This window comes from Oreochromis niloticus, linkage group LG3, assembly GCF_001858045.2.
Source record: "Oreochromis niloticus isolate F11D_XX linkage group LG3, O_niloticus_UMD_NMBU, whole genome shotgun sequence".
NCBI classification, from domain to species: Eukaryota; Metazoa; Chordata; class Actinopteri; order Cichliformes; family Cichlidae; genus Oreochromis; species Oreochromis niloticus.
Genome location: NC_031967.2, coordinates 43,188,104 through 43,215,380, shown reverse-complemented (window position 1 = coordinate 43,215,380; position 27,277 = coordinate 43,188,104). Strand labels below are relative to the sequence as shown.

General features: G+C 41.0%; 1 protein-coding gene across 2 annotated transcripts; it reads left to right on the top strand.

Annotated features, from left to right (window-relative positions):
- The first annotated feature begins 354 nt into the window (after positions 1 to 354).
- Positions 355 to 25,676, top strand: LOC102077079 (formin-like protein 5). 2 transcript variants are annotated; one of them, XM_019363348.2, is made up of 13 exons: positions 355 to 953; positions 8,573 to 8,609; positions 12,781 to 12,821; positions 13,237 to 13,330; positions 14,401 to 14,536; positions 14,653 to 14,818; positions 15,820 to 17,022; positions 21,240 to 21,311; positions 23,282 to 23,507; positions 24,312 to 24,606; positions 24,690 to 24,892; positions 25,257 to 25,315; positions 25,425 to 25,676. In XM_019363348.2, exons 1-11 carry the CDS (start codon positions 863 to 865, stop codon positions 24,780 to 24,782), a joined length of 2,454 nt encoding a protein of 817 aa, XP_019218893.1. In that variant the 5' UTR covers positions 355 to 862; the 3' UTR covers positions 24,783 to 24,892; positions 25,257 to 25,315; positions 25,425 to 25,676. The 2 variants fall into 2 exon arrangements, with proteins under 2 accessions (XP_019218893.1, XP_019218892.1); XM_019363347.2 differs by having other exon boundaries at positions 358 to 953; positions 24,687 to 24,892.
- The last annotated feature ends 1,601 nt before the right edge of the window (positions 25,677 to 27,277 follow it).

Genomic DNA, 27,277 nt, shown 5'->3' with positions numbered 1-27,277 from the left:
TTTTGTTTCTATTTTAAGACATTTTGGTTTATTTTGTGCCACTTTGTACTACTTTTGAGCCCCCTTGAAGATGTTTCAGATTATTTTGTGTCACTTTGAATGATTTTTGTGCTTCTTTGTCCAAATTCTGGGCTTCTTTGTACATGTTTTGGAACATTTTTCCCCACTTTTTGTCTCTGGGCGTTTAGGACATTTTGAGGCTTCTCTAGTTGTTTTGGGCCCCTTTGTTACTTTGCAGTTATATATTTGCCGTTTTGCGTGATGGTATATTACAGTTTAGGTCAGGTGTTCTTTTTTTTTTTTTTTTTAACCTTTTCTCCACCCATGTTCATCCTCTTCTTCCGCCTCTCTACCTGGGTACTTCTCCCAGCACATACTGCCGCACATCATGACGTTAAGTTATGTAAACTAACCGTTCAGTCCTCCATATTTATTTATTTTTCTTCTCCGCGTTTCTTTCCCTGTTGGTGACGTCACGGCGCCGGAGAGCGGCGAGCTCGCGACCAGGGAAAACAGGGAAGCTTGGAGAAAGTGTCATCCGAAACTCGCCGCAAAGATAGTTGTTGTCTGTATAATAAGACTTTACAGACTGCTTTTTCTCGCCTCGAAATCTTCCGAACACGCAGTGGAAGGGTTCAGCTAACCCTGGGAGTCATGTTGGGCTTTAAAGTTGACGGTGTTTGAGTTTTCGCGGTGCATGTTAGCGACGAAGCCAAAACAAGAGGAAGAATAAAGAATGTGCCTGTCGCCGCCGCTGCTTCTGTTCTGACACAGCTCCAGTTTCCCACAGACACTCAGGAGAATCCGTTTGAAGGAGGAAGACAGAAAGTGAGAAGGTAAGGCAGTAAAAGAAAAAGGAGAAATGGCCGAGGCGCGCTCAGAAGAAGAGGAGGAAAGCGTGATGAGGGACACTCGGGAGCAAGTGGTCCGACGACAGCCCAACACCTCCAGAGGTAAAGAAAGAGCCACAAACATCATCTTTATGTGTTTGTTTTAAACTGTTTCCACCTGATAGACATCCAGTTCATTAATACATAAGGAAGAAATAAGCTGTCACGAGTCTGAAAGGAAACACAAGCCCCAAGGTTTGATATTATATGACCACATTTCCACCGATAAAGCTCAAAGCAAACAAACTGCCAGGTTTATTCTCTGCTGTTCTTTATTTTCACAATTTGGTAATGTTTCTGTTTCACTTTTGCTCTATTTAAATGTATCTTAACATACTGTTTAGCAGCTCTGGGATCCCGGATCCCCCCCCTCCCTTCTTCATCTGTGAATGTTTAGCATCCCTGTAAAATCTATCACAGCACTGATAAAACTGCACCTTGACATGCACATAATGTGCAGTGTAGGCTCAAAATACCGCTCACCTAGTGGTTTAAGAGGCAACATATGAAGCCTGGATCCATTGTGGACAGTGTTTATGATACTTGGTGTACATTTCAGGTCTAAAACCTTTAAATAAGAGAAGTTTTATGAAGCTTGTTAATGTTTAGAACTGATTATCAAATTGAAAATTAGTTGGCAACTTTTTTTGATAGTTATTTTTAAAGCATAAACGCTAGAACATGTGTATATTTGCTAACTTTCTTTTATGTTTCTAATCTCAGACCAAGCAGGCAGTTTAGATTTGGCAGCTCTTGACTGCTTTGTCACCTTTTCCCCAGACCACCTTTTGTTTAGTGTATCGAGGGAAATCACAAACACATTTCTGATAAGGTTTGTAATATTTAGAAAGCCGTGATGTAGATGTGTGTGTGTGTAGCCTGGTTGAACTCAGGGTAGTAAATTCTTATATCATGATGTGAACTTGCCGACACTGGGGTCAAAGTTTGTGTATGCCTGTGCCAGGACTTCCAACCATTAGTTTAATGAACAAGTCTTCCTCGTTGTCTCTCTCTTGGGGAAGTTAAATTATAACTTGTCCTGACTCTTCTAGGCTTTTCTCAGTTAGTGCGTGAGTAAAGTGAGTCTTCTTCAGAAACTCTTCAGATGATGCATTCGCTTCTGCCCTGTGGTTAGGGCGGGGTACATTTTTGGGAAAATTACCACCGCTTCTTGACATGATTAACTGACACAATGCCACCTGTGTTGTGTCTTTTTCTGGTTGTTATGTAAAGTTTCTAAGTCATCCCGGGAGTAATGTCAGGTTTAAAAATTAGACGGCGTGAGATTAGAGTTAATCCTGGGTGATATTTTTGTGGTGGCTAGAGAGGAATACCGGTGCTGTTATGATTTCATTTGCTAAACACGGAGCTGTAAGTGGTAATTATAATTATTACATAGTTGTTTTGACTTTAAAGTACTAAATACTCACTAACATGACAATGATGGTTATTTATAGTACATGGATAGATAATTGTATGTTTTCTAACCGTCCTGTGGCAAGGAAGTGGCTGTTTATGTATGTGTACAGCCAGAAGGCCTAGATTTTAAAAATATATATAGCATACCTTTTTTTTTTTTTTTAAAGACAAGAAACAAAACAACTTTTATATGCTGTACTTTCAGGAAGTGTTGGCACAATGTGACTGTAATCTGTGACCAAAACAAAGCAAGACTGTTCATTTAAATGTGAGATCATCCCATCTTTTGCCCTAATTTAGCAAACATTCCTCATCAGCAGCCTTATGCTGCATCATACGCAATAGAAGGTGGAAAAGGTGGATGGGGTGATCATAATTATTTATGTTCCTCGTTTCCTATTTTAGTTAGAAGACCCAAATGCCATGTTGCAATACTATACTGATATGGTAGCCAACGTTTCAAATGCAGGTTTGACAGGTTTGTGAGTGTACACTTTATCCAAAACCTAGTGACGGTTTACTCATCTTTGCCAGTGGGTGGCTGTAGCTCAGGAGGTAGAGCAGGTGACCTACTGAAGGTTAGTGGTTCGATCCCTGGCTCCTCCAGTCAATAGTGTGAATGGGTATGAATGTAGTTAGGAAGCACTCAGTTTAGGGAAAGTGTGTGAGTGGGTGAATGTGGCATGTTGCATAGAGCACTTTGAGTAATCCGGGACAGTAGAAAAGCGCTATATAAGAATCAGTCCATTTACTATCTAAAAAGAGTTTCGTCATGTTACTTTTGCACTATTATGTTCCGGCACATGTTGTTATTACATGACTTGATTAAGGTACACATTAGGCTGACATCTGGGGCCAGAGCTGAAAGTGTTCTGGGCCAGCACAGGGCCAGCAGTGTGTCTGCAACTGGCCTTGTGCTGGCCCATGTGTGGGCCACCACTTGCAAACCTGATCTGGGCCACCAAAGGGCCGTCATTCTTTGAGGTATGTGGGCCATGTGTAAGCACATTGTGTGAGACCGATCCGGGCTATACCAATTTTGCTGTGTGAGACACATACAGGAGCTGCTTGAACATTGAAACCCCATAGCATGAAGCTCCTAGTGCACAGTGTGTGTGCTCATGTTGATGTCAGAAGAAGACTGGAGTACCGCATTTACTGAGTCAGCAGTGCGCTGATGACCTTTACACACTCTGTGACCCGCCCTGTAACTTTATCTGATCTGCCACTTCATGGCTGAGTTGCTATGGTTCCTAAACACTTCCAGTTTGCATTAACACGACTTACAGTTGATGATGGAAGATCTAGAAAGCAACTGGCTTATTCCATAAGCGGCGTCATATCACATCACCGGTCAGAAATTCATTAAACTCTTTACAGCGAGCCATCCTTTTCATGTTTGTAAGGGCACATTTATTTAATTTTTGTTTTTCTGTGGCAGTCTGACTGAAAACTCTTGAATTCAAAAAGTGTGGCCGAATAATTTTATCCATATACGGCGCAAAAGTCTTGAACCATCCTCATTTCTTTATAATTTCCTAGAAAAATGGGAAATAGATTCAGCAGTTTATTGAAATGTAGAAACAAAAATGAAAACACAGCATACAAGGCAAAAACAGAGTTTGTACAATTGTTGAAAGCCAGTATTTTAGGTGACCACCTTTATTCTTCAACACAGTCTCTTAGGCAAGCTTTATTGTCGTTTCTTTAAGTAGTCTTCAGGAATAGTTCTCCAGGCTTCATGAAAGACAGAGCTCTTCTTTGTTGGCTGTGTTTTGTTCCATTCTCTGGCAACGTGATGGTAAATGGACTGATTGTTATATAGCACTTTTCTGCTCTCCCACATTCAAAGATCAAATAAATTCACCCAGTCACTTTTTCTAAGCCTTTAGTGGTTCCTAACTAACATTCATGCACAACTTGGGGTTAGTATTTTGACGAAGGATACTTTGCATGCAGACTGGAGGAGCCAGGAATTGAACTACTCTCCTTCTGATCAGTAGCTAAAGTGCTCTATCTTCTGAGCTACAGCCACACTGCATCCGTTATCATCAATAATGTTGAACTTCACACCCTAGGGAGGTATGCTTTTACTATATTGGCAGTGTGTTTGGGATCGTCATGCTGAAAAAGATGAAGCCAATCAAATGTTTTCTAGCATGATGGATGAAAATCTGATGGTGTTTTTCTGGGTTAATAATTCCATCAGCCATAAAAAGATTTCTGAAATGCAGTCCGAAAACCATGACAGAGCCTCCACCGTGTCTTACAGATGGCTGCAGACACTGACTGTTGTAGCTTCCTTCTGACCTCCTCCATAGATACTGATGACGGTGAAAACAAAAACTTCAAGTTTTGGATTTGTCCCTCCATGAGACCTGCTGCCCCTGATTTTCAGCCCATTTCTTGTGTAGTTTTGTGTATCTCAACCCTGTCTTCCTGTTTCCTTTTATTAAAAATGGCTTCTTGACAGCCACTCTTCCACTGAGGATATTTTAATTAAACAGTAGATGGATCAATTGAAAGTCCAAAAGACATCTTGCAGGTCATGTGTCAGGTCTTTGGTGGATTTTTTTCCCCCTGTTTCTTAAGGAGATGATTGTCAGATACTGTTCATCTAAATAGTTTCCTTTTAGGCCTGCTACTACCTCTTCAGGTTCTGTTCATGGTGTTTAGGGAAGAGGAAACAACAGAGAAAATGGGAAGTTAGGATTACTTTTATCTCTGTGAACATATTCTGAATTTTAATATACAAATATCTGAATGCAAGGGACAGGATTTTTGTGCAGGAAGCTTCTGGTTTGTGTTTGTAGTTTTATCAGCCAAACATGTTTGAGCAAGCTGTGTTTGCATGCAGGTGAACAGCTTGTGTGTAGGGTAAAAAAAGGGATAAGTATTTCCCACATGTTCCACTTTTTGCAAATCGGTGAGTTTTGCATACTGAGTTTAAACTACGCATTGACCATCTTGGACTACAGCTGGTGATGGAAGTCTTGCTGTGCATAACGGTGTATGAGCCGGTTCTCTGCGGTTAAGTTAGACTGGTCCTCCTGTTGCCAGCTGGAGTCTAAAATGGGGGTGGAGTCTAACTGTGAGATAAGATCCTGTCAGAGGAAACAGGTGAATGATATCGAGCAGCGCCACAACTGAAGTTCATATCCAAAGGTCCAAATTGTGTTCTGTACTGAACTACAACAGAAGACATCCCACGATTCCCACACAACTCATCAACCAATATAAGCTAATGCAGATATCATGGAGCACATAAGAGAGTCAAGAGCTGGTTTAGAGAGAGTCTGAGTTGGTTGTTGTTATTGTTGTGCAATGAAACCCAACCATCTGATGAGCTGAGCTCACTTGGTTTTCATTAAATGTGTTTCAGATACTTTTTTTTCTAACTTGAGAATTTGAATTGCGGAATATTTTGCAACATGAAGACATTGTTTATTAAAAATTGTAAACAATATGGGGACATTAAGTTACAGTCAGAACAACAAATACAGTGTGTGTCTGTCTGTGCAGCATTCCAGGACTGTGGTTTATTGTCTCTCTGTGGGTTTAACAACAGTCTGTTAATAATTTTTCTGGCATCTGAGGTTAGGGATCGTGTTTAGCCTTTACTTAGCTGTGGGACATGCAGCTTAATGAAGAAGTTACTTTACCAGCACTGTTTGGTGTTTTTGTACATTAGATGAGAAGCTAAAGTGAACAGCAAATATTTAAAAAAAAAAAAAGAATACGTTCGGAAGTAGTTGACCTTTTGGAAGAAAAGGGAAAAAAATGAGCTGCATATTTTTAAAGGCTTTATTGAGCAGTCACATGTTTTCCACACAGGCTCATCTGTGAGAGTGAAAGGTGATAAATGCCTCATGTGAGTGTCCCAGTTTTCAAGGATAAACATTTCCTCTTGAAGACTTTAAACTGGCATTATAACTGAATTTTCAGCCACTTGGCAGCCATCTTGGCAAAACCTTTTGGCAGTTATTTGGGAAGAAGCCTCCCTGATGTAAATGAATAGGAAGAAGGCTGTCACCTGGAAAGAAAGAAAGTGCCTAAATACAGTCAAAGATCAAATTAGAATAAAAAAATGCTTCAAACTTTTGGCAACTTTGCCCCCAAATACTGTTTTAAAAGCTTTTTTTAAAAATTATTTTTAATGAAATGCCATTACAGCCTACATTACAGCCGTCTGCACACACTAACAGCTTGATCCAGACACCATCTACATCCTACTACTAGGCTAGTCTGGTTTTTCCCTCCTGTTTAAAGATAATGAACTAGTCTCTGAGAACATCCTTACTGGAGACTGTCAGTGTAGATTGTAACATCCTGAACTTTTTTTTGAAAATCCAGCTTCATGGACAGTTTTAAATCTGTGGCAGTGTTTTAGAATAGGGCTCCATGGTGTAAATGAGCTCAATACATTTAGTGTTTCATGTCCACTTAAAGGAGTGCTGATTGCTGTCATCTAACTATCTAATGAAGCTTCCTTGGGGAAAAACCCCCCTAAATCCCTTATACCTCACTAACCTCTGACCTCCTCGTGGCACATAAGAAAGCCAGTGGATGACGAACGCTGAGTGAAATCTGCTGCGGTGTGCATCTTGCGTGTTTGAACGCAGCTCCAGCACAAAGCTGAGCCAGCCTGCTGCGCAGGACAAACATCTGGAAATGTTAAAACTCTGATGATTCCAGCAGAATCCCTCTGCAGCCAATCGCAGCCTCACTTCCTGGATGCCCTCTGCCAATCAAGAACCTAGCCAGAGCTGACGGGCTGTCCAGTTGGAGTTCAGAGACAGAGAAAGTAGAGGAAAAGAAGAAAAAGCACTGAAGGGAGAAGAGAGAATTTTTTCTTTTGAGTTTTTGAAAAGAAGAACTATCTGCAGCAAGTTGTGCACACACGTCAGCATCTAGTTTTTCTGGACCGGTCATACTGATCTGGTTATCAGTTTGGGTTGGGAAGGAAGAAGAAGAACGGAGGTAGGAAATGGAAAAATACAGCTCTGGTTTCTCTTGGCTTTTCTCTCCCTCCGTTCTCTTTTTCCTGTCTTTCTTCATCTTGTTGAAGACGTTATAGGAGGAGGTTCATATTTTTCCAAATTTAAATGTTCCCTTAACTTTTTCTGCAGTGATCACATGACTTATCAGGATGATTGTGACATCCTGTTCCTTTTATTATCTTCACTTAGTTTCTATAGGTGGCACTATTTTTCGTCTGCACTCCACCACGATTAATCATTCTTTATTTTTGTATTTTCCAACCAAGATGGAAAAAGTTTTGTCGGCATCTTTTCAGCCTAAAACTTTGGAATGCATAACGACGTTATTGAGGTCAAAGTTTAAATTCTGTTTCTTATTTCAATGTAGGACACGTTAAATTATAGTCAGAGGAACTTTTAATACTTTTAATACTGTAGTTTGATCAATGTAAACACTTTTTTTTCCTTCACATTCAGCAAGCTGCTGGAAACATTCCTCAGAGATTTTGTTCCATGTTGACATGTTGGCATCACTTAGTTGCTGCAGATTTATCAGCTCCACGTTCATGATGTGAATCTCCTGCTTCTATCACATCTTAAAGGTCCTCTATTGAATAGATCTGGTGACTGTGGAGCTCATTTTAGTACAGTGAACATATTGTCACATTCAGTTAAGCAGTTTGAGATGATTTGAGGTTTGTGACATGGTGCCTGCTAACCCTGCTAAAAGCAGCCACCTGAAGCCCATCAGACACCAACAACCATGCAACATTCAGGGTCACTTAATTCGCCTTTCTTCACTATTCTGATGTTCAGGTTGAACTTCAGCAGGCCGTGTTAACCATGTCTTCATGCCTAAATGCACTGAGGTGCTGCCATGTGCTTATCTAATTAGATGTTTATATTAACAGTTAAACAGGTGTACCCAATAAATTGACTGGTCGGTGTAAATGTGGTCATATGATCCACAAGGAAACCAGAAAGAATGCATAGATAAGTATGTGCATACATGTAACCATATAAACTCTATATGCACGCACATTCAGCCTAATGTTTAAAATAACAATTTAAAAAAAGCTGTGCTGACACAGCTGTGCTTTTTGTTTATTTATTTATTTGTGATAGATAAGATATAATTTTTAAAAAGTTATCTTTACTAGGCAGTAACTGTCTAAAAAAAAAAAAAAAAAAAAAAAGTCTTTCCAGCTCTTTGCCCACATGAACTGCTGAGTCCTGTAGACTAAACAGTGCCTGTTGGTTTACAATCACTCTTTCTCTCCCCAGGTCGTCCTGACAGACACAAGCCAGAGCATCGTCACAGGTAGGAGGTTTCACCTTTCACTGTCTCTGCTGGCAGTGTGTTCAAAAATGACTAAGTGCTTTGAGGAAGGGTGCGTCTAATCTGTCCCACATGTAACAGACAGCTTGCCCTGGAGAGGTGTGTTTGAAGTTGAATCCAGGTAAATGGTCTGATCGCTTTGATCTCACCCTTTCAAAGGATTTACCTTACAGTACGAATCAGCACGTCTCTGGGTTGACGGCTCAGCTTTGGGGGATTTTCTTCAGTATCCTTGCAGACTTCCAGGGAATGCTTTTCTTCCCTTTCGTCTGTGGTCCTGACACACTCCTGAAAGTATTTTGGCTGTTGGCCGGTGGGCATGGCAACTAGCTGGGGGAGTCACCGGGTTTAAAAAGTGTGTGCGTGTGTGCGTGTGTGCGTGCAGGCGTGCGTGCGTGCGTGCGGGCGTGCGCGCGCGGAGGGAACAAAGTGTTGCTTTTGTTGAGCTTGTATCACTTAAAAGACGTCGAACAAAGAATCCAAAGTGATTGTGAGAAGGCTGTGAATGAATGAATTCAAGGTCCAAATGCACAAATGTATGGCAGGTTAAGTTTATTACTGAGTACAGAAGCGATTGGAAAGTCAAATAATCTCCATTAAGTAACTTTTGAGACTTTATTTTGTGTTTGACCGACTGATGTTTGGCCAAGTCTCTTCACGTGAAGCAGAACAAGTTTTTAAAATTGATTCTGTCTTTCAAACTTTCACTGAATAAAAACTTAAAACCAAGGAAGTGCCAAACACAGTAGTTTCTCTTAAGGTCAGTTTAGACACAGGATATGGGATGCTCATACAGTAGTGACTTGTTATTGTCACTACATGTAGCCTCGAGCTTTATTGTCCTATTAGACACTAAGAGGGCCATAATTTACAAAATAAACATTATATTAACATCAATGCAAGTTGGAACTAGTGATTGAGGCCATAAAATCACCAGGAAAGACCATCTGTTATGCCGGGGACTTGGCTTATATTATTAGAGAGAAGCACGCTTGCTTTTATAACATCAGATCACCTCTGGGCACCTCCCACCTCACGGTGCTCAAGACGGCCAGTAAACCTCTGGATGTTCTCTTAAAACATTTGCAAAGCTTTTTGTCAGACTTCCAGAACAAAATGGGTGGGTGTGCATCAGATGTTGGCGAGGGCGGTCTCTGCCTATTCACCTTAACATAGCTAGCCTTGAAAAAACCCAGAACATGTTCTAATGGTTGTGACACCACGTCTTTACTGGTATAAACTGAGGTGTCAAAACTTGTCTTTGAGGCCACGGGGAGGTTGTCAAATGTTGTCTTATTGGGTGAGAGTAAATCCTCCTAATCGTCACCTTTCCTTTGGACGACCATCTATGAATTAGCTGTTGTCCAGAAGTATCTGTCATTTTCTTTATTGCACAGTTTGTCTCTGTGCCAGCAGGCTTTTAAATCCACATAGGAATCTGGGCCCTTAGGAGCCATTAAAAACACTTGCTGGCTTGACAACAAGTGGTTCACTTGTCTTGCTGCATTTACATGTTTTTTGGCTTTAACTGCTGAGCAATCAGTCACACACGCCCCACAATGATGTAATGGGAAAAGAAGAAAACCAGTAAAAACTTTTTTGAAATGTAGAAAAGTTACATTAGCACAGAGGTTCGTTGTTCCCGTCGACCTAAAAACTACAAATCATAGCCTTAAAAATGACCTCCAAGTCAAACCAACACCTCTGACGGTCTAAACAAAGTTGGCCGAGCAGAGGCGTATTTCACTGACATTTAATAAGTGCGTAGTGTTTTCAACCTTTCTCTGGAGTAAACAGGGAGAAAGTGGAAAGAGGAGGATAGAAGGAGCATTTTTTCCACCAGTGTTTAAAGTAAAGCAGTGTGTTTGGGCAGTGTCAGGGGTGAGTCATGTGTGTCTGTTCATAGTTAGCAGCTCCGTGGCAGAAAGAGAGAGGGCGAGCAGCAGAGAGAGTCAGAAGACAGGGTGATCTAAAACAAAAAGAGTGAAAGAACCGTCCTCAGGTCCTGTTATCGTCTCGGTGAGTCTGGCTCAATAACCTTCCTTTCCATTTAAACAGGAAGAGCTTTGGCTCAACTTCTCTGAAACGTCTTTGAGACCTCTGTGATAGATGTGATGGCTGACAGATGGACTATCAACTTGATAAACACACTCCCTTTTTGGGAATACCAAGGAATTCTCCCAAATTTTTATTTTTTTGTAATGGAATTTTAGCAAAATGTGCCTTCAGCAAAGTCTTTGCTCAACAGCTCATCTGAGCAATGTGACCTCAAAGTGGGCGAGTCCAGTAAATGTATTGTATTGAAATGTATGGATCACAGTGAAAAATTTCAAATATCCTCCCTACTGTGTAATAATGCCAGTATTCACACAGCAGGAATAACCGTATATATTTTTTTACTTTGGGAGTTATTAGTGATTTTGCTGCAGTTTTCACACATCTGGCCATCCAGTGGTGCAGACTGGGTCCTTGGGTGGCTCTAGAAGATTGTGAAAGGTGAAAAAACACATTTAACTGACAAATACGATTCATTTTAGGGAGCTGCCATGAAAGTGACTGATTCTGCACCCTTTAGCAGAGGGATGAGTCACATAGTTTTGCTTTGAATCATATCATTATGCATTATTATGTAAGTGTAAGCATAGAGGGTCTGAGTTTCCAACTCTAACCCCCCAAGCTGCACAGTTGGACTATATGATATGTGGCTCTTTAAAGTATAGCCAGCAAAGAATGCAATGTAAGAATCATTGCATTTATTTGATAACCTGACGCTGTTTTTGGAAGCTTTAGCATATTTGAACGAGCCACTGAAGCAAATTATTGAAGCCATGGAGGAAGTATCATGGAATTCTGTCCTTTTGTTTCATCGTCCAGTATTTGAGAAAACAGATGCAGCATTTACACTCGAGACATAAACATCCACATGCAGTAACACAAACTGATTAGTCCCTTTAATCACAGCACAGACAGTGTTGTTGTAACAGAGCTGAGGTGCTGTAAGCAACAAAGAGGTGCTTTTTAACTACAAGAACTTTTCTGGTACCTACTTCTGGTTCTGGTATCTACTGCATATCATACTTCTCTTTTCGGTCCCAATCTGGAGGGACTGGAGACCATCATACTTCTTAAAACACACTTTTTATAGTCCTTTAATGGACATAACCTTTAGTAAAACATTAATGTAAACAAACAGTACCTTTTGAATGTTAGTCTTGGAGCAGGGATAGCTCAGTAGGTAGTGTGGTCGACCCATGATCAGAAGGTGGGGGGTTCTAATCCACTGAACGGCTACCCTGAGGCACCCCTGAGCAAGGTACCGTCCCTGCACACTGCTCCCTGGGTGCCTGATTTGCGGCTGCCCACTGCTTTACTGAGTGAATGGGTTAAATGCAGAGAGAGTAATTTCCCCATGGGGATCAATAAAGTATACATTATTATTTTGGAAATGAAACAAAGTAGGACGAACCAACTATAAGTGAAGTCCAGGTTTTACCACGTCTTTGTTTGATGGAGGAAGTACATCGTAAAAGTCACGAGAAGTTCGAAAGTCAAGCATCCAACACAAAGTGTGTAGAAAAGGTGACATCAGAGGTCATAGTAGGGTTTAACAATTCTGGGAGGAAAAAAGAAAATGACATCGGAATGAAAAGTTGAGATATGACCCGAACAGTGTTTTTTTTTTAACTGATACGTCTCTGTGTCCCAGAACTGTTGGGACTGAAAATGTCTACAGATGTATTTGATTTTGATGTGAAAAACAAACTTGTAGTCATAAATCCTGCCTTTCCAGAAGACCCAATCTTTCACTCTTCTTGACTCATTAATGAGGTCAAATGTGGAAATGTTTTTACATGGTGCTCAGCTGTCGGGGAGGCAAAGGTTTCTGACCTCTTTCCTGCACAAACAGCAGATGCATTGTTTGTAATCAGAAAACTGTAGCCATCATTTAGATCTGTGCTTTGCCTGTATTGTGGCGATTCCCAGGAGCAAGGCAGCGAATACTTAGCTCATGTGTGGAGTTCCAGTAGCGTGGACTGTCTGGGACGACCGAGCTATGTTTGTCACTGGAAAACAGAGGGAGAGAGTGAGGAGGTGGCAGCAGCGGAGGTGAAATAAAGTGACTCACTGTTTCCTTTTTGTCCTCTCTGTGCAGCCAGGGTCCTCTGTCATCTATCAGAGCAGTCATCAAGAGAAGTGAGTATTCTCTCTCACAAATGAACACAGAACCGAGAAAGAATGAAACAAAATGTGTGCACAGTGTTTGGAGTGAAGTTGATACTTCCTGTACCTCGGATTTACGGTTCCTAAAAGTGCCAAATTTCCATCCACTTTTTTTGAAGGCTTTAACTCTAAAAATAAATCATAGTTTTAGGACAGAGTTATTGTTTGTTTTTGTACAGAAAAATAAAAATCAGTTGATTCTGAGGGGGTCGGGCTGGAGTCATCCACTTTTTGTTTTCTTTTAGCAGTGATGAAAAGCATCTTCTTGGCTCGTTTGACTATTTTGATTGTGTCCACACTGTTATCTTCTCTGCAGTGGGAATTTTTCTGCTTTGTTTTGCATGCTTTTTTTTTTTCTTTCCTAAACTGGCTTCTGTTTTCCTATCAGCCTCTTCCAGGTCGACCTCTCTGTCTGAGACTCCCAGAGACAGAGAGCGGGACCGGGAGAGAGACCGAGAGCGGGAAAGAGACAGAGACAGGAGGTACGACTCTACTGTGCCATCATCATCATCATCACCGTTTCATATTTAACATGCAGATGTTTCATGAAGTGAAACAGGGAAAAGAAAAGTACAATCCAGCTGTGAATTCTGTTGTTATTGTCACTCTATTTAGTCAGGATAATATGTTAATACTTTAGTCAACAGACAAGCTTTAGTCTTCACTTTTAGAGTAAATGAGCTTCATGTAAGGGGTGTGTATGTGAGGGGAAGTCATCGCTGAGCTCCTTCCTGCGTCACATTTAAACACTTGGATGGTTCCTGGATCTGAGCCTGTGTAAACATTTAAAAATAGTTGTGTACTCTTTGAGCTGCGTGTGTTTGCCTGTTTGTTCTTTAACAAGGTACTTTAAAACCTTTAAAATTCTGAGATTCATCTGGGTTTTTAATTAATGAAACAAAATTATATTTATGTCTCAAAAGGCTCATTTTAAAGCTACAATGAGCATTTTTTTGTTAGTTATGTTTTCATTTATGTTTTAATTGACATCTTTGCTGTGACCATAGGGAAATTAAAACCTTTCAACTGTTTTTTAATTAACTGATTAAAAAGTGTGGGCTATAAAATGCTATAAAAAGTAAAATCAAAATTGCAAAACCTAACTGTATTAAGTTTATCATTTTAGAAAAATATAGGAAAAAAATCATTACAATCCTGAAGCTAATATCAGGAAATGTTTTTTGAAAAACAGTTTTTCTTTTTGTAAATTAACATAAAAATAATAGATTTTTATTTATTTTTATACATTTTAGGGAAACAACCATCTGCATTCAGTGAAACTGAAAATGATAACCTTTTGAAAAGATTTTTATTTTGTGATTTGAAGTTGCTTAATTTCCATGTGTCAGGAAAATTCATACATTTATATTTAATGAATTTATTGAATTAGTGAAGATGAATTGTATTTTTCAATACCTGCTTCTTAATGTGGGTAATGTTTGTTTTGTATCTTAGCTTTGCACCTGTGTAGCTATCAGAGCCTCCTGCCTGCTGTTGTCCTGTTTAGAGTTTGCTTTTTATAACCTTCCTTTAACATGTGGCGTGTTTCCAGGCGTCCGGAGATCACCATCCTGTCAGCTGAGCCGCTGACCTCCACTTCCTGGTTTCCTGGAGCTTCTGGAGGGTTCCCACCTCCCCCTCCTCCTCCCGCACAGATCTGGGGACCCACGATCCCTCCGGCCATACAGGTGAGGTGTTTATTCAGGGGTGTTTTTGTATTAAATAATTGGCTTTGTTAAGTTTCATTATCCCACCTGTGGGTTCAGTGCATGTGTCTTATGTTTGCTTGTTTTCTCTCACTCAGCCGCCTCCTTCCTACGAGGAGGTGATCAGGGAGAAGACACAAGAGCAGGTTCTCTCCACTTCTTCCTCCTCCTCTGCTTCTGCGTCCCCCTCACATCCTGTTTCCACAGTAACCATCTCCACACAGACTGATCCAGGATCTGACCCCAATCCTCCAGAACCACAAGGCAGGAGGAAACTCGAGTTTTGCTTTTTTTTTTTTTTTTTTTTTTTGGGTAAAGCCGGCTAATATAAATAATATATCAATAACATATCAGTACAGTATAGAGTTAAACAGTGTTTAGATCTGCATTTGTGTTGCCCCGCCCCCACCTTCCAGCTGCAACAAAATCTCAGGGAGATGGCCTTTGCTGCTTGTAAGCTATTTATTATGGAGAATATTAAACCATTAAAAATTATTATGCGTGAATTTCACCTGTAGCGAAAAACTCAACTGATTTCTACATCTCCATCGTTGGGCTGTGGGGTCAGACGTCAACACACTCGTAGTAAATGTTTAAAGTTTCAGTAAAGTCTGTTCATATTAGACATAAACAAGTGTTGAAATAAATGAGTATGGTTCATGATTTTCTGCACCATTGCTCTGCTTTCAGCACTTTTATTGGCTCTTGGTGTTTTATTTTATATATTCTTCATTTATTATTATATCTTTCACAGCAAGTGTGGAATGTACCTGGACCGCTGTTTAATGTTTATGCTGTTGGTGACTTTGACAACATTTTTAATGGTATTATCTGACAAATAATGTGGTTTGCTGTGTGGTGCAGATCATAAGAGGCTTGTACTTGAGTTTTAGTGACTTCTAGAATTTTATTAGTCTGTTAGATAAATTTTTGTTACATTGAAGTTCACTAACTTTAGCTGATGCGCTCCACCATTTCATCCAAAAAAAACCCCTAAACAACAACAACAACAAAAAAAACCTATATTGTGACAGCCAAAATGCCATATTCAGTGGGTAATGTCACCGTAGCTATGTGCATCTTTTAAATACAGTACAATACAATACAGCCTGTGCCTGGGGACTAGAGAACAGCATACCCCTGTTATTTTACATTTCATAAAGTAGCAGGATGTTATCTGTTTTGTCTGTATCACCCAGCCGTAATGACTGCCTTTAGGCTTATTTTATAAGTAATGAAGAAGTAACTTCTGTCTCTGTGTGCAGTAAGAAGACCAGTGAGACCGCCTCGGCCGCCTTGCCCCCAGCCTCCTAGATCATCTCACATTGATGACATCACCAGCACTGCCAGCCAATCAGCACTTGGCCCCATTGACAGTGACACGCACACGTCCACACAGACGTGTGACCTCCTCACTGATCTGAGTTCATCTTCAACCTCGAACTCTGGTGTTCAGACCGACGAGTGGGATCAGTGTTCTGCTACTGTGGATGTGCCGCCTCCTCGTACTTCTCCCACCACTTCCTTTGAAGTCCCATTGGAGCGACCCAGACCACGCCCTCGTTCTAAGCCTGGCCTTCGACCAATCAGCAGCGAGGTTAAAGTTCAGACTTTGGTGAAGCTACGGGAGGACGGTTTGGCCACGTTAGCCAGCCGTGCAACAAGTGACGCTGCTAACCAACAAGTCACTCAAGGGAAATATTCTCAGGAGTTACTCGAGGCCTTCAGTTCAGACGACTGGGGCTTCCCAGAGAACCGCGGCGATACCAGCGGGCTGAGCCAATCAGAGAGTGAGGAAGGGGAGGACGAAGACGACGGGGAGGACATGGCAACACTGAAAGCGAGGATACAAGCCTTTGAGCAGCAGCAGCAGGTGAGCAGTGAGAGCTGTGCAGACGGTAATAACAGACAAAGTGGACCCACAAAGAGGCCAGAGCCTCGACCACGCCCTCGTCTCCAGGGGCAACAAGCCAAATCTAGCCCTCCCACGATTGCCCCCAAACCCAAAAACTTTTCACCTGGTCCTAAACCGTCCACCAAGTTATTCTGGGAAGATGGAGGTTTCACAGCAGACTCGACTGAAGCCCCCTCTTCTAAACCTCAAACAGCGGCAGAACCATCACTGAAATCTGCACCAGGCCTGGAGCCACAGCCCATTAAACCCACAGAGAAACCCACAATAACACCCAAACCCCAGTCCAGCACAGAAACAGTCTCCTCTGCTCCTGTCCCAGCCCCGCGGCCCCCTCCACCCAAGATAACCCCCTGTCTCAGTGACCCTAAACCCCCACCCAGACCTCCAGTCGCCCCCAGGGCCAGTATGGGTGCTACACACCCAGATAAGAGCACCACCGATGGACGCACTACCCCAACTCTAACCCCGAGGCCCTTGGTGGAAGTTGGTGGTGGATCACAGACAGAGACTCAGACTGGAAGTGAAGCGACGCAGAGCGCCACAAACCAAACTGGTGAGTTTTTAACACAATTCACAATCTGCTGCCCCCTACAGGCAGCTCCAAGGAACTACTACAGTTATTATAAACAATATAAAAAATTAATAATTGTTATTAATGAATAACTATTAATTCATAATTGTTTCTTTGTTACGATTTCTTTACCGAAGTGTGTTGTGGCAGAAAAATAATGACCTACTGGTGCCTTAATGTCAGCTGTATTTTTTTTTTTTCACATTTCACATAGTAGTATTAGCATTTGTGGTAGTAGCTAGAGATTAGCCCCATACTGTAGTGGTTTACACATTTGCCTAAAAAGTCGAAAGATCCCCAGTTCGATTCCAGGCTGTGTCAGGAAACCTTCCAAGTAAACATCCAGAGCTTTTCTGCTTCAGTGACCGCTTGTGAATAAGGAAGCAGATAAAAGTAGAATTGTGCTATTAGCAAACAAAGGACGTGCAGCCATGCTTACTTATATAGGTTGTGATGATGATGACAATATTAACAACAATAATAATAATAATAATAATAATAATAAGAAGAAGAAGAATAAGAATGTACTAATAATAGCACTAATCTGCAGTCTTGGTGAACTAGTTCTCCGTCTGGTGCAGGTTCTGGTTGAAGTGACCGCCTAACAGAAATAAACATTTCTGTAGTCACAGACAGAGGATGAGTTTGCAGATGATATGGAGGACCACCACAGGAGCAACCTGTTGCTAAATAAATGACATGGTTATCGGTCACTAAACCTTCAAAATAAGAGCCCAAAAATACTTACATGGGTGTCCTGCCAAAGTAAAATATATTTGTGGGAAAACTATACTTGGCACAGAAATGGGGTACATAGGGGTACATAATGTCGTAGCAAAATTCTTGGTAATCAGTAATTGATAAAGATCATGGCTGGAGCAGCATGAGTGCTTGATATGATTTAAGAAGATTGATGAATTGAGCTCATTACGTTGACTTGGGGATTCTTGTTACAGAAATTGGTTATATATGACTTGTTGGAAATGAATAGAGTCTCCAGCTACTGACAGGTGTGGACTGACCATGTGTCACTTCAGCTGTTTTACAGTTTTTTTTTGCTCCAAAGGTTTTAAATTGCACTGACCTACATTTCCTGTTTTTGTTTGTTTGTTTGTTTTTTTTCACATATCTCAGCAGTAAACTGAACACAGAAACTTCGTCCTTTAAAAAATCAAAACAAAAACCTCTTTGTTTCTGCACATGTGCAGAAGTGCAGCTCAGCTCACAAATATTTACAAGAGGGAAGCGTGCTGCTTATCTACTAGATAACCCGATTGTGTAGCAACGGCTGATAAGCTCAGTTTCATTGACTGAACTTGAGAACTACACTGTGATAATCTGCTATCGCCGTTACTGATAGTAAATGGGAACATTTTCCTTTTAATTCTACTCACAGTTTTAAGCGTGACGACTCAAAGATAACAGGGCGAAAATAAAAGCTAAGCAGCTGGAACTTCTGTATGCTTTTTCTGTTTCTCAGTCTTATACATTTAGGTCTGTTTAAGGACTGTATTTGGATAAAACAAACGTTTTTACAATTTTGCCACCAATTTGGATTTTAAATTCATCAAAATATAACTGAAATGCAGGGTTCTTATAAAAGCATTATATCAACTGTTTAGAAATTACCTTTTTATACACAGTTTACCCATTTTCATTAGCTTAAAATTAATTGGACAATAGACGACAAACAGTTTCATGACCACATGAGTGCCTATTTGTTTAGGTTTAGACATTAAAATCTATTAGGCTAAGGCCTGGGCATAAAATAAAATACTAATATAAATTTCAGCATTTAAAAGTAAAAGGTTTGCTTTAAAAAAGGTTATTATTTTAGTTTTAAAGTTTTAAAGCTCTATTTTTGTGGTTGCCACGGTGACACAGCTTCTCTGAAGAGCCTGGACAAACTATATGTTACAGGTACCAGGTGGCAGCACCTGTAGACAGCTATATATGTGTCCTGTAAACAGGAAAGAAATGATCAGACAGGGAGACGTGGCTTGTCGTTCTTGAATATTCTGCCATTATCGCTGCTTACAGCTGCACTGAAAAAAAATCACCTTTATGTCCATGAGCAGGGATGAATCGATTTCTTTATTGTGAGGCCAGGCTGGCTCTAAGCAGTGTTTATTGGACCGTGATGATGTAATTTCAGGCACAGCAGCTCCACCTAACCCTTCTGTTTGCCAGTGATAGCCAATCAGAAGGAAGTTGGCTTAAAAGACATAGGAGCTAAATTAGCTTATTTGATATATTTAGATAAAAATTGATTATTTTGAAGTGTGAATCATGCAAAGCTGCTGTACTGGCATCTGTAAATGAGAGGAACCCTTCCCTTTTGGGCATTAATTGCATAGTTATAGATTTTTCTGCAGTAAAATTAGACTTTATTGCCTTGGCTCCAGACCTTTGTATTGCAGCTCTTGCCTCTAATTAATATCAAACCATCAGTCTCAGCTTAGTTACGTTTACTTTAGGGATGTCATATATTTCTGCAAACTTTTTGAGGTCAGTATTTTGATCAAGTTTTAAGTGTTTGAACACTTAAAGGAGCACCTGAAGGTGTGTGGCACGCCTCTGGTTTTGTGTATGCTGAAGCATTATCCGTTAAAGAGAAGCCAGTCCTGTGCTGATGTTGACATTTGAAATACAATCCGCTGTTTACCCTGAAACCTCCGTCAGGGATTTACAGTGGCGTCAGTGTTTGTGGTGCCTTCTCGCTGACTGCTGAATACATATTCATTGTGATCTTAGAATTCACAACGAGCAAGCGTCTCAGCTCACCCTGGAAGAAAACCAGTCGTTCGAGGAAGTGACTCCTCCTCCATGGACCAGTGAAGTTCTTTCTGTCTCGGCCTGTCTGGAGACAAACTAACTAACCTATTTTTAAATGACACCAATTGAACCTAATGTACTGTCTACCAAGACATTGAGGGAGCAGACATTCCCTAAATCAGCCCAGATGTTGACTTTGGAATCAGTGCTAATCGCACAAAGCTCCAATATAAACCATTTACAGGATGTTTCCTCCTGCTTTGTAAAATGGTTTTACTGGTGAAATAAAGAATGCCTGGGACTTTCTAGGAGGACTGACTGGAGACATTTAATTACCCTCCGTGAAATAGTCACAAATAACGATGGCAACCAAGATAACAGTGCTGTGAAAAACATGGTAACTGCTGTACCACAGCAGATCAGCTGCCTCCATCTCACTCTATTCCTACCAACCTCCTCTGTCACACCAACCCTCTGCATATCCTTCCTCACTAAATCCACAAACTTCTGGTCTTCCTCTTTTTTTCCTGCTTTGCAGCTTCTACATCCTTTGTCTAATATGGCCACCGTCCTTCCTTCACACTACCATCTTGTAAACTTTCACTCTTGTTGCTATCCTAGTGTCACAACTCACCCCTGACACTCATCTCCACCCACCCTGCCTGCACTCTCTTCTTCACCTCTCTTGAGCACCGTCTGCTGTTTTCGATGTTTGACCTCCAGGTATTTAAATTCACCTACCTTGACTACTTCTGCTCCTTGCATGATCTAAACATGAATTGGTAGATGTGAGACCGGTTTCATGAAAAATTGCGTTCATGAAAACAAAAATAAGGTGGCAGGAGCAGGAATTCTTGTCCAGAGCCATGAAAAATCTGAAAAAATTACCCAAACAGCTAAAAATGTAACATGGTTTTGTTTTCTTGTTTAATTATTTGTCCACTGAACTGAGGTGATAGAAGGTTATTAGGGATTTATTGTTGTGGTTGATGGTGACAGCGCTTACATGTAAAATACAACAAAACAGCAAATCTCACCTTACTTCACCGTGTCTTGCACTCTTACAGAGCTGGAACTTGTCAGTATTTTCATTGTCTTTTCATCTGTTGATATTTTTTCTCAGTTGTTGTGACTCTTACAGCCCACACTGAACTGACAGAATATGTTGTTTTCTTTTAGCTTATCTACAAGTCAGAACCCAGAAAATCCTGATGATTAAAAATGATTTATAATAACACAGGATGAAGATGAGCAGACATTCTCCCACATCAAGCTGCAAGCACTGCATGAATGTAATGAATGTGTCTCAGCATCAAGCAGTTTTAGAATTACAGAATTTTATTAAATCTCCATCAACAACTTTATTTTCATGTTTATTTTCTGATTTTTTTAAATTAATTAATTAATTTTTTTTGTCATTTCAGTGAAAGTTGGAAGTTCTCGTCCAGGCGTCCCAAACAAGCCAGCAGCACTGATGGCACCGCGCAGAGCAAGTGGTAAGACACAACAGTGTGTGTGTGTGTGTGTGTGTGTGTGTGTGTGTGTGTGTGTGTGTGTGGACACTGAGCTGAAGCACAATAGAGTGTTTGAGAGCTTAGAGACACAAATCTGTCCTGCTTAGAAATATGCAAACTTTCAGAGAGATTTTCTGTGGTTTGTGTGTTTTTGCATGTGAGTGTGTGTCTGTGTGTGCTGAAGGGAGGGAGGGTGTTGCATTATGCAATCCAAACCTTGTGAAAGAAAAAGACTGTGATTGTGTAAGGAGAAACAAGACCCCACTGTTGTTGTGGTGGTGTGCTGTGAGTTTGATGCACCAGAAGTGTGTGTGTGTGCTTAAGTGTGTAATGATATTGGCTGCAGCATGAAGTTGTGCAAACCAGTGGTCAGTTAATAGTCTTTCATTAAATATATTTATCCTTCTCTCAGCTGTGTAACGCGTGCGCTGTGAGCCTCAGATTGACGAGTGCATATTGAGGGATATCGACGCCCTTATCAGTTCTGCTCGTCTCTGAGGGCACGACAGTATTTTTTGTCACAGTGCAAAATGTTTACTACTCTATTTACCAAAACGTGTAAAAAAAACAAAACAAAACAAAAAAAACAAAAACCCAGTATGAGACTGCTTGCGGTTTTCCTTTGGTCACCGTTTTGTCTCCACTAGACTGAACACAGAGTAGAAACGGTAGAAAAAGGGCTCGTTTGTGACTCAGGTGTAACAAGCTCCACCGATGTGAGTCTGACGTCACTGTTTGGCAGTGAGCTGTCAGAAAAAAACACATGACAGCACTGGAAAAGGGAGCTCATCGGCTTGGAGGCATTCTGACTTATTCAACCATTTGGAAACTCCTCTTGACTCCCGTCCTTACTCAGGATGTTTGCTGCTGTGTTGCAATGAAGCAGTATGATTCTTCTGTGTGTGTTACTTAAATTTAAATGAATTTGGTCGTCATTACGCCTTCTGTGTATGCCATACATTAACTACATGACCATAGCTGTAGTGAATCTGTCATACCTCAAACATCATGTAGTTTGATTAAACTGCAGATTTCCTGGAGTTTTGGAACAATAACAGCACTTCTGGATTGCTGGAAAAACAAAAGCCAGAACATGTAAACAACTTATTTAGGAAGCAAATCGAATGCAGACTGGCTGGAGTGACTCAGATAATCAGAGCATGTCAGCGACTAGTCTGAGCTTGTCGTAGAAGGGATACAGCAGCAGAAGAGATGGGAAATTGAGGCTTGATAGCAAATGAAGGCCCGAATCACTCAGTATTAATATAGTGTGCTAATAAAGAGGCGGTGACTTTATATGGAGGTCCAGCAACAGTAAACTCACCACCAGGCAACCATCTTAAAAACAGCTTTGGGAATTTATCTGGGAAGTTACTTTGAAGCACTGTGCAAATTAAATGTTAGTGCCTGTTTTTCCTCTAGAAGTTGTTAACCATGTTTAGTTTGCCATGTTTCTGTTGTTTCTCAGTTCAAGCACACATACTAGCACATATGTTTTTTGCCAGCAGAGGGCAACAAAGGACATTTAAAGCCTTACTGATCCCTGATTTAGGTTTAAATAGAAATGCAAACTGAAAAAAAATTATTTGTTTTTTGTTGTGATCATGGCACCATCACACACTAAAATTTGGCTAAAACATATTAAGTCATTCAAAAATAAAAAGATTGTCCTTAAACGTCTAATCTTGACATTGTAGGAAAAATTTCAAGATTTTGTTCAAATTATTCTAAAAATTATTTTGAATTTTTTTTGTGTGTTTTCTGTAATGTTGGTTCACCTTTTCTTGGTCATTGGTGAGCTCTTCTTTTATGTAAGTGCTACATTACAAACTGCAGCTCTTTTTGCCAGTTTAATCGAAACACTCAGATTATTAAATCAGCTTTAATCTCAGTGGTTTCTATCTCATGTATGCGTTTAATTAAAGCAAATTATGTTTGCTTTCTGCCTGCAGCCCCAAATCTGGCTCCCAAACCCTCTGGAGTCTCATCAACTCCTCTGGATCCAAACCCGGTCCCGCCCAAACCTGCAGCAGCCCCTAAACCTTCTGGACCGGCCCCAGCCAAACCCCCGAGCCTGGCTCCAGCTCCAGCCTTGAGGAAGGGGCCTGTGGTCCAGACCAAACCTGAGACTGCCAACACTACAAAACCAAACTCCTCAGACCCTCCTCTGCCTCCACGGTAAGAAAGGGAGCCAAGCTGTAGGAAAGATGGAAGTTTGCTGCAAAGCAATGAATTTCCATGCTGTGGTGTCTCTGGGTTGATGGGGCAGAGCTGCGTTCTCACATCATTGAAATTCCAGCAGTTTATTTTGGTCAACATATTTAGAAGACGATACTAATCACAGAAAAACTCAGCAGAGGTAGAAGAGAGAAAAACGGCTCAGTTTGGCTTTGTTTAAACTTGTTTGGACATGAACGTGTAATTCTTGGTCTAATGACAAAAGTAGGACTGTTACCATGTTAGCTCGCTGGGTTGAGCAGGTGATCCATATGCTGTAAGGCTAATGCAGAGGCCCAGGTTCAGGTCCACCACAATTAAAAAAAAAAAAAAAAAAAAAGGCTGAAAATCCCAAAACATATAATACATACACATACTGAGAGTGGTTTCAGTTGAATTTTGATTAACCTCTGGTGCAGGACGACGCAGCCCCTCTTCTTTCAGCTACATACAGCAGTCGACCCCCAGAGCCGTACACATCCAAAACTCCACCTTGTTCTACTTTCTCACTGTAGATAACGCAAACAGATAAAGCAGCAGCATTTCACAGTGAATGCAAACAAATCCAACTGGATTTGATCCAGAGCTAAAGCATTTTTGTGTCTACGTACATGATTGCCTCTGAACCTGAGCCTAAATGAGGTCCAGCAAAATTAAGAAGATAAGGTAGTAGGTGTTAGAGGTGGGCTACAGCTGCTGTTTTCGCTTGAAGACACCTCCTCTTTATCTTTACCTGACTAATAATACTCTTTCTTTTACCTTCAGTCCATCCAGTGTGAAGCTCCTCCCCCTTCGTCCACCACCAATCAAATCTATCCCCGGGCGCCCGCCGCCGCCAGCCATCAACTCCACCTCCTCAGCTAGCCAGAATCCAACTCCAGCTAAGGTTACTCCCGCCCCCTCCCTTTCAGCTGCTAGTCAGGTGACACCTTCACAGACCAGTTCCAGTCCTCCTCCTCCTTCAACAGCCAATCAGACACAGGCACAAAAGGCACCAAAGCGAGGACCACCTCTGCCTCCACGCCCTAAACCTGGGCACCTTCTGTACAACAGCTACGTGGTAAACCTGCACACACACATGCATGCACAAAGATACAAGCACAGTTCTGATTACGTTTCTAATTCCACTTTATCTCTCAGAAGCAGGAAGTGCTGATCGTCCTGGATGACCCGAGTCCCTCGCCGTCGGAGCATCCTCCAGGCGAGAGGCATAATCAGAATACCACCCCCCCCTAATCAACACATCACAGTGTCTGCTGGACCTGGACCCCAAGCCAGAGTCCGTCCCTGATCAGGACAACCAATCAAAACCTGCCCTGGAGGACCGCAGCCTGTCAGGCTCAGAGGTACAGCTTCAGATTTTTTTAGTTCATTATTCAAATCATTTCTGAAAAAGGTTCAGAGGTCACCTGTCAGGAGTGGTGGGTTGGTTCAGACCAGACAGATTTGTAGCTCTGGATTACGGAGGCCTAAAACTGCAAAAAATCATGAATTATAGGAAACTGGAACGGTACCACAATAACATTAGTTTAATGAATAATTTGCATTTGCATTGCCATCATACATATTTATATTTGGTGCATTTAATTGAATATTATTTTAATTAATTATTTTTGTTATTAATTTTTTATTTCGACTCACTGCAAAGTTTTTAAACTGTTTTTAAATGCATAAATATTAATGACATTTATGTTTTTGTTTATCCTTTAGTCGATTATTCCGGTGCAGCCTGCTGAACTGAAGGAGCAACCAGACTCTCCTCCTGTCAGGTCAGACACACACACACACACACACACACACACACACACACACACACACACACACACACACTCACTCACTCTATGAGCCACATGTTCTAATCAGCCGGTTATTCTGCAGCGGCCCTCGGTGCGTTGCTCTGTTGGACCACGAGGGAGAGGAAGAGGACGAGCTCACCTTTTCCCAGGGTGATGTCATTGCTCTCCTGGAGCTCATCGGACAGGAGTGGGGGCGGGGACAAATCCACGGCCGAATCGGTAAATTCCCCTTGAACTTCACAGAGGTGGTGGAGCCCCTCCCAAGGTCAGTGACTGAACTGGGGGAAACTGACAAACCGGCGCTGATGGACACGGCAATGACAGAAAACTCCGGTGAGCTGAAGACTGCATTATCATAATCGCTACATCTCCTTGCGTCACTGCTGTGGATGACTGCTAACAAAAGTTTTTTGTTTTTTTTTAAATCAAAGGGGGCTTAGAGTTTTAAAAAGCTTTGAATGTCACCTTTGCTTTAAAAGAAGGTGTGAATCTTAGTATCTGGTTTCTTAAAATGCTGGTAATTTCACACATTTTCTGGGTTTTCCTTCTTCCGTCTGCATGACTCTGCAATGACTCTGTTATATGATGGCAAAATTAACACTTAAAAAGGTAAAACATTTTTATCACTGTCCTGGTGATTTAGCCAAAACCTCTTTGGTGAACGCCAACATTTTATATCTGCAGTATGCATGCTTCTCAAGATCTGTTTGTGCTGGTTTTATCTTCACATTTTGGAGCAGTTACATAAATGAATCAAAGTGATGGTGTAAGACTCCTAACAAGCTACAACAGCTTCTCTGTGTGCACTGTTTAAAGAAAAAAAAAAAAAAAAAAAGACACACTCATGCCTGTTCTCAGGGGAAGATGAACTCGAAGATGAAGCTGTTCTAAAAAAAAAAAAAAAACTGTTTCAAATGACTGAACTAGAATATGCTGGAAGTGAACTTCATTTTTTTTTTTTCATTTATGCACAACTTCTGATCAGTCTTCTCGCGCCTCCTTGTGGCCATTTTAAAACTGCTACAAGACAGAAATGTTCTCTGTTTTGGACGTGACTGTAATGATGCTCTTTCACGTATCATCTGCAGGAATAAAGACTTCACAGGGCTCAAACTCAGAGGTGAGTGAATTTTCATTTTCTATTGTTATTTTGTTAAACAGCAATTAATCAACATGTTTCATATTAGGGCTGCACAATTAATTTAATGAACCTGATTGAGCAATATTGAAAAAGAAAATCGAGCGGAGCCAAGTAAGTGTCTGACGTGTCTGCGTCTGCTGTTTGAAAATACTTTGGATTCGGGCCAATCATGAGCAAAGAGTGCTGTAAAGTCGTGTCTACACCGCAAAGACATACATCTGATCTATTCAGCAGCCTGACAACACAACACTAACCTAAAATTCAGTGCAGTGGTAGCTAAAGTAATCTTCCAGCATCAGCACAGGCGTCCATCAAAGCTATCCTGTTCATCACGTCTGTCAAACATCCAGCTCACTAAGATGCACTAAAATCAGCAGCACAATCACATTCAGCCAAAGAAAAGTGAAAAGAAAAGAGCCTTTTTGGTGGACGTCCCTAATCTTTAGAATAACCTCCTTGATTAACATGTTTTCTTATCCATTTCTGTGCACGTTTGTTGATATAGTGATTATAAATGTTATAAGTAACAAATGCTTCAGGTAAACAGTCAACACACTGGACAAACATGTTCTCCGCTCAGTTATTTTTCCTGAGCAGTAAAACCTGGGCTGTAAAGAAAAGCGTCTCACTGCTGTCGAGTGCTTTGCAACAGGTTTTATTCACTTTAATCAGCAGCTGGATTGAAAACTTTATATTTGCTTGTAGGAGCTGCACTGGGATCAGAATAAAGGCTGAATTTGTCTGCAGAGATTCATTAACATCAATGTAATAGTTAAGAATTTAATCCACTGTGT

Coding starts and splice junctions, on each gene's coding strand:
- LOC102077079 (XM_019363347.2), top strand. CDS start 863: ATGGCCGAGGCGCGCTCAGAAGAAGAGGAGGAAAGCGTGATGAGGGAC. Junction 8,610..12,780: donor AAGCCAGAGCATCGTCACAG/GTAGGAGGTTTC, acceptor CTCTCTGTGCAG/CCAGGGTCCTCTGTCATCTA. Junction 17,023..21,239: donor GAGCGCCACAAACCAAACTG/GTGAGTTTTTAA, acceptor TTGTCATTTCAG/TGAAAGTTGGAAGTTCTCGT.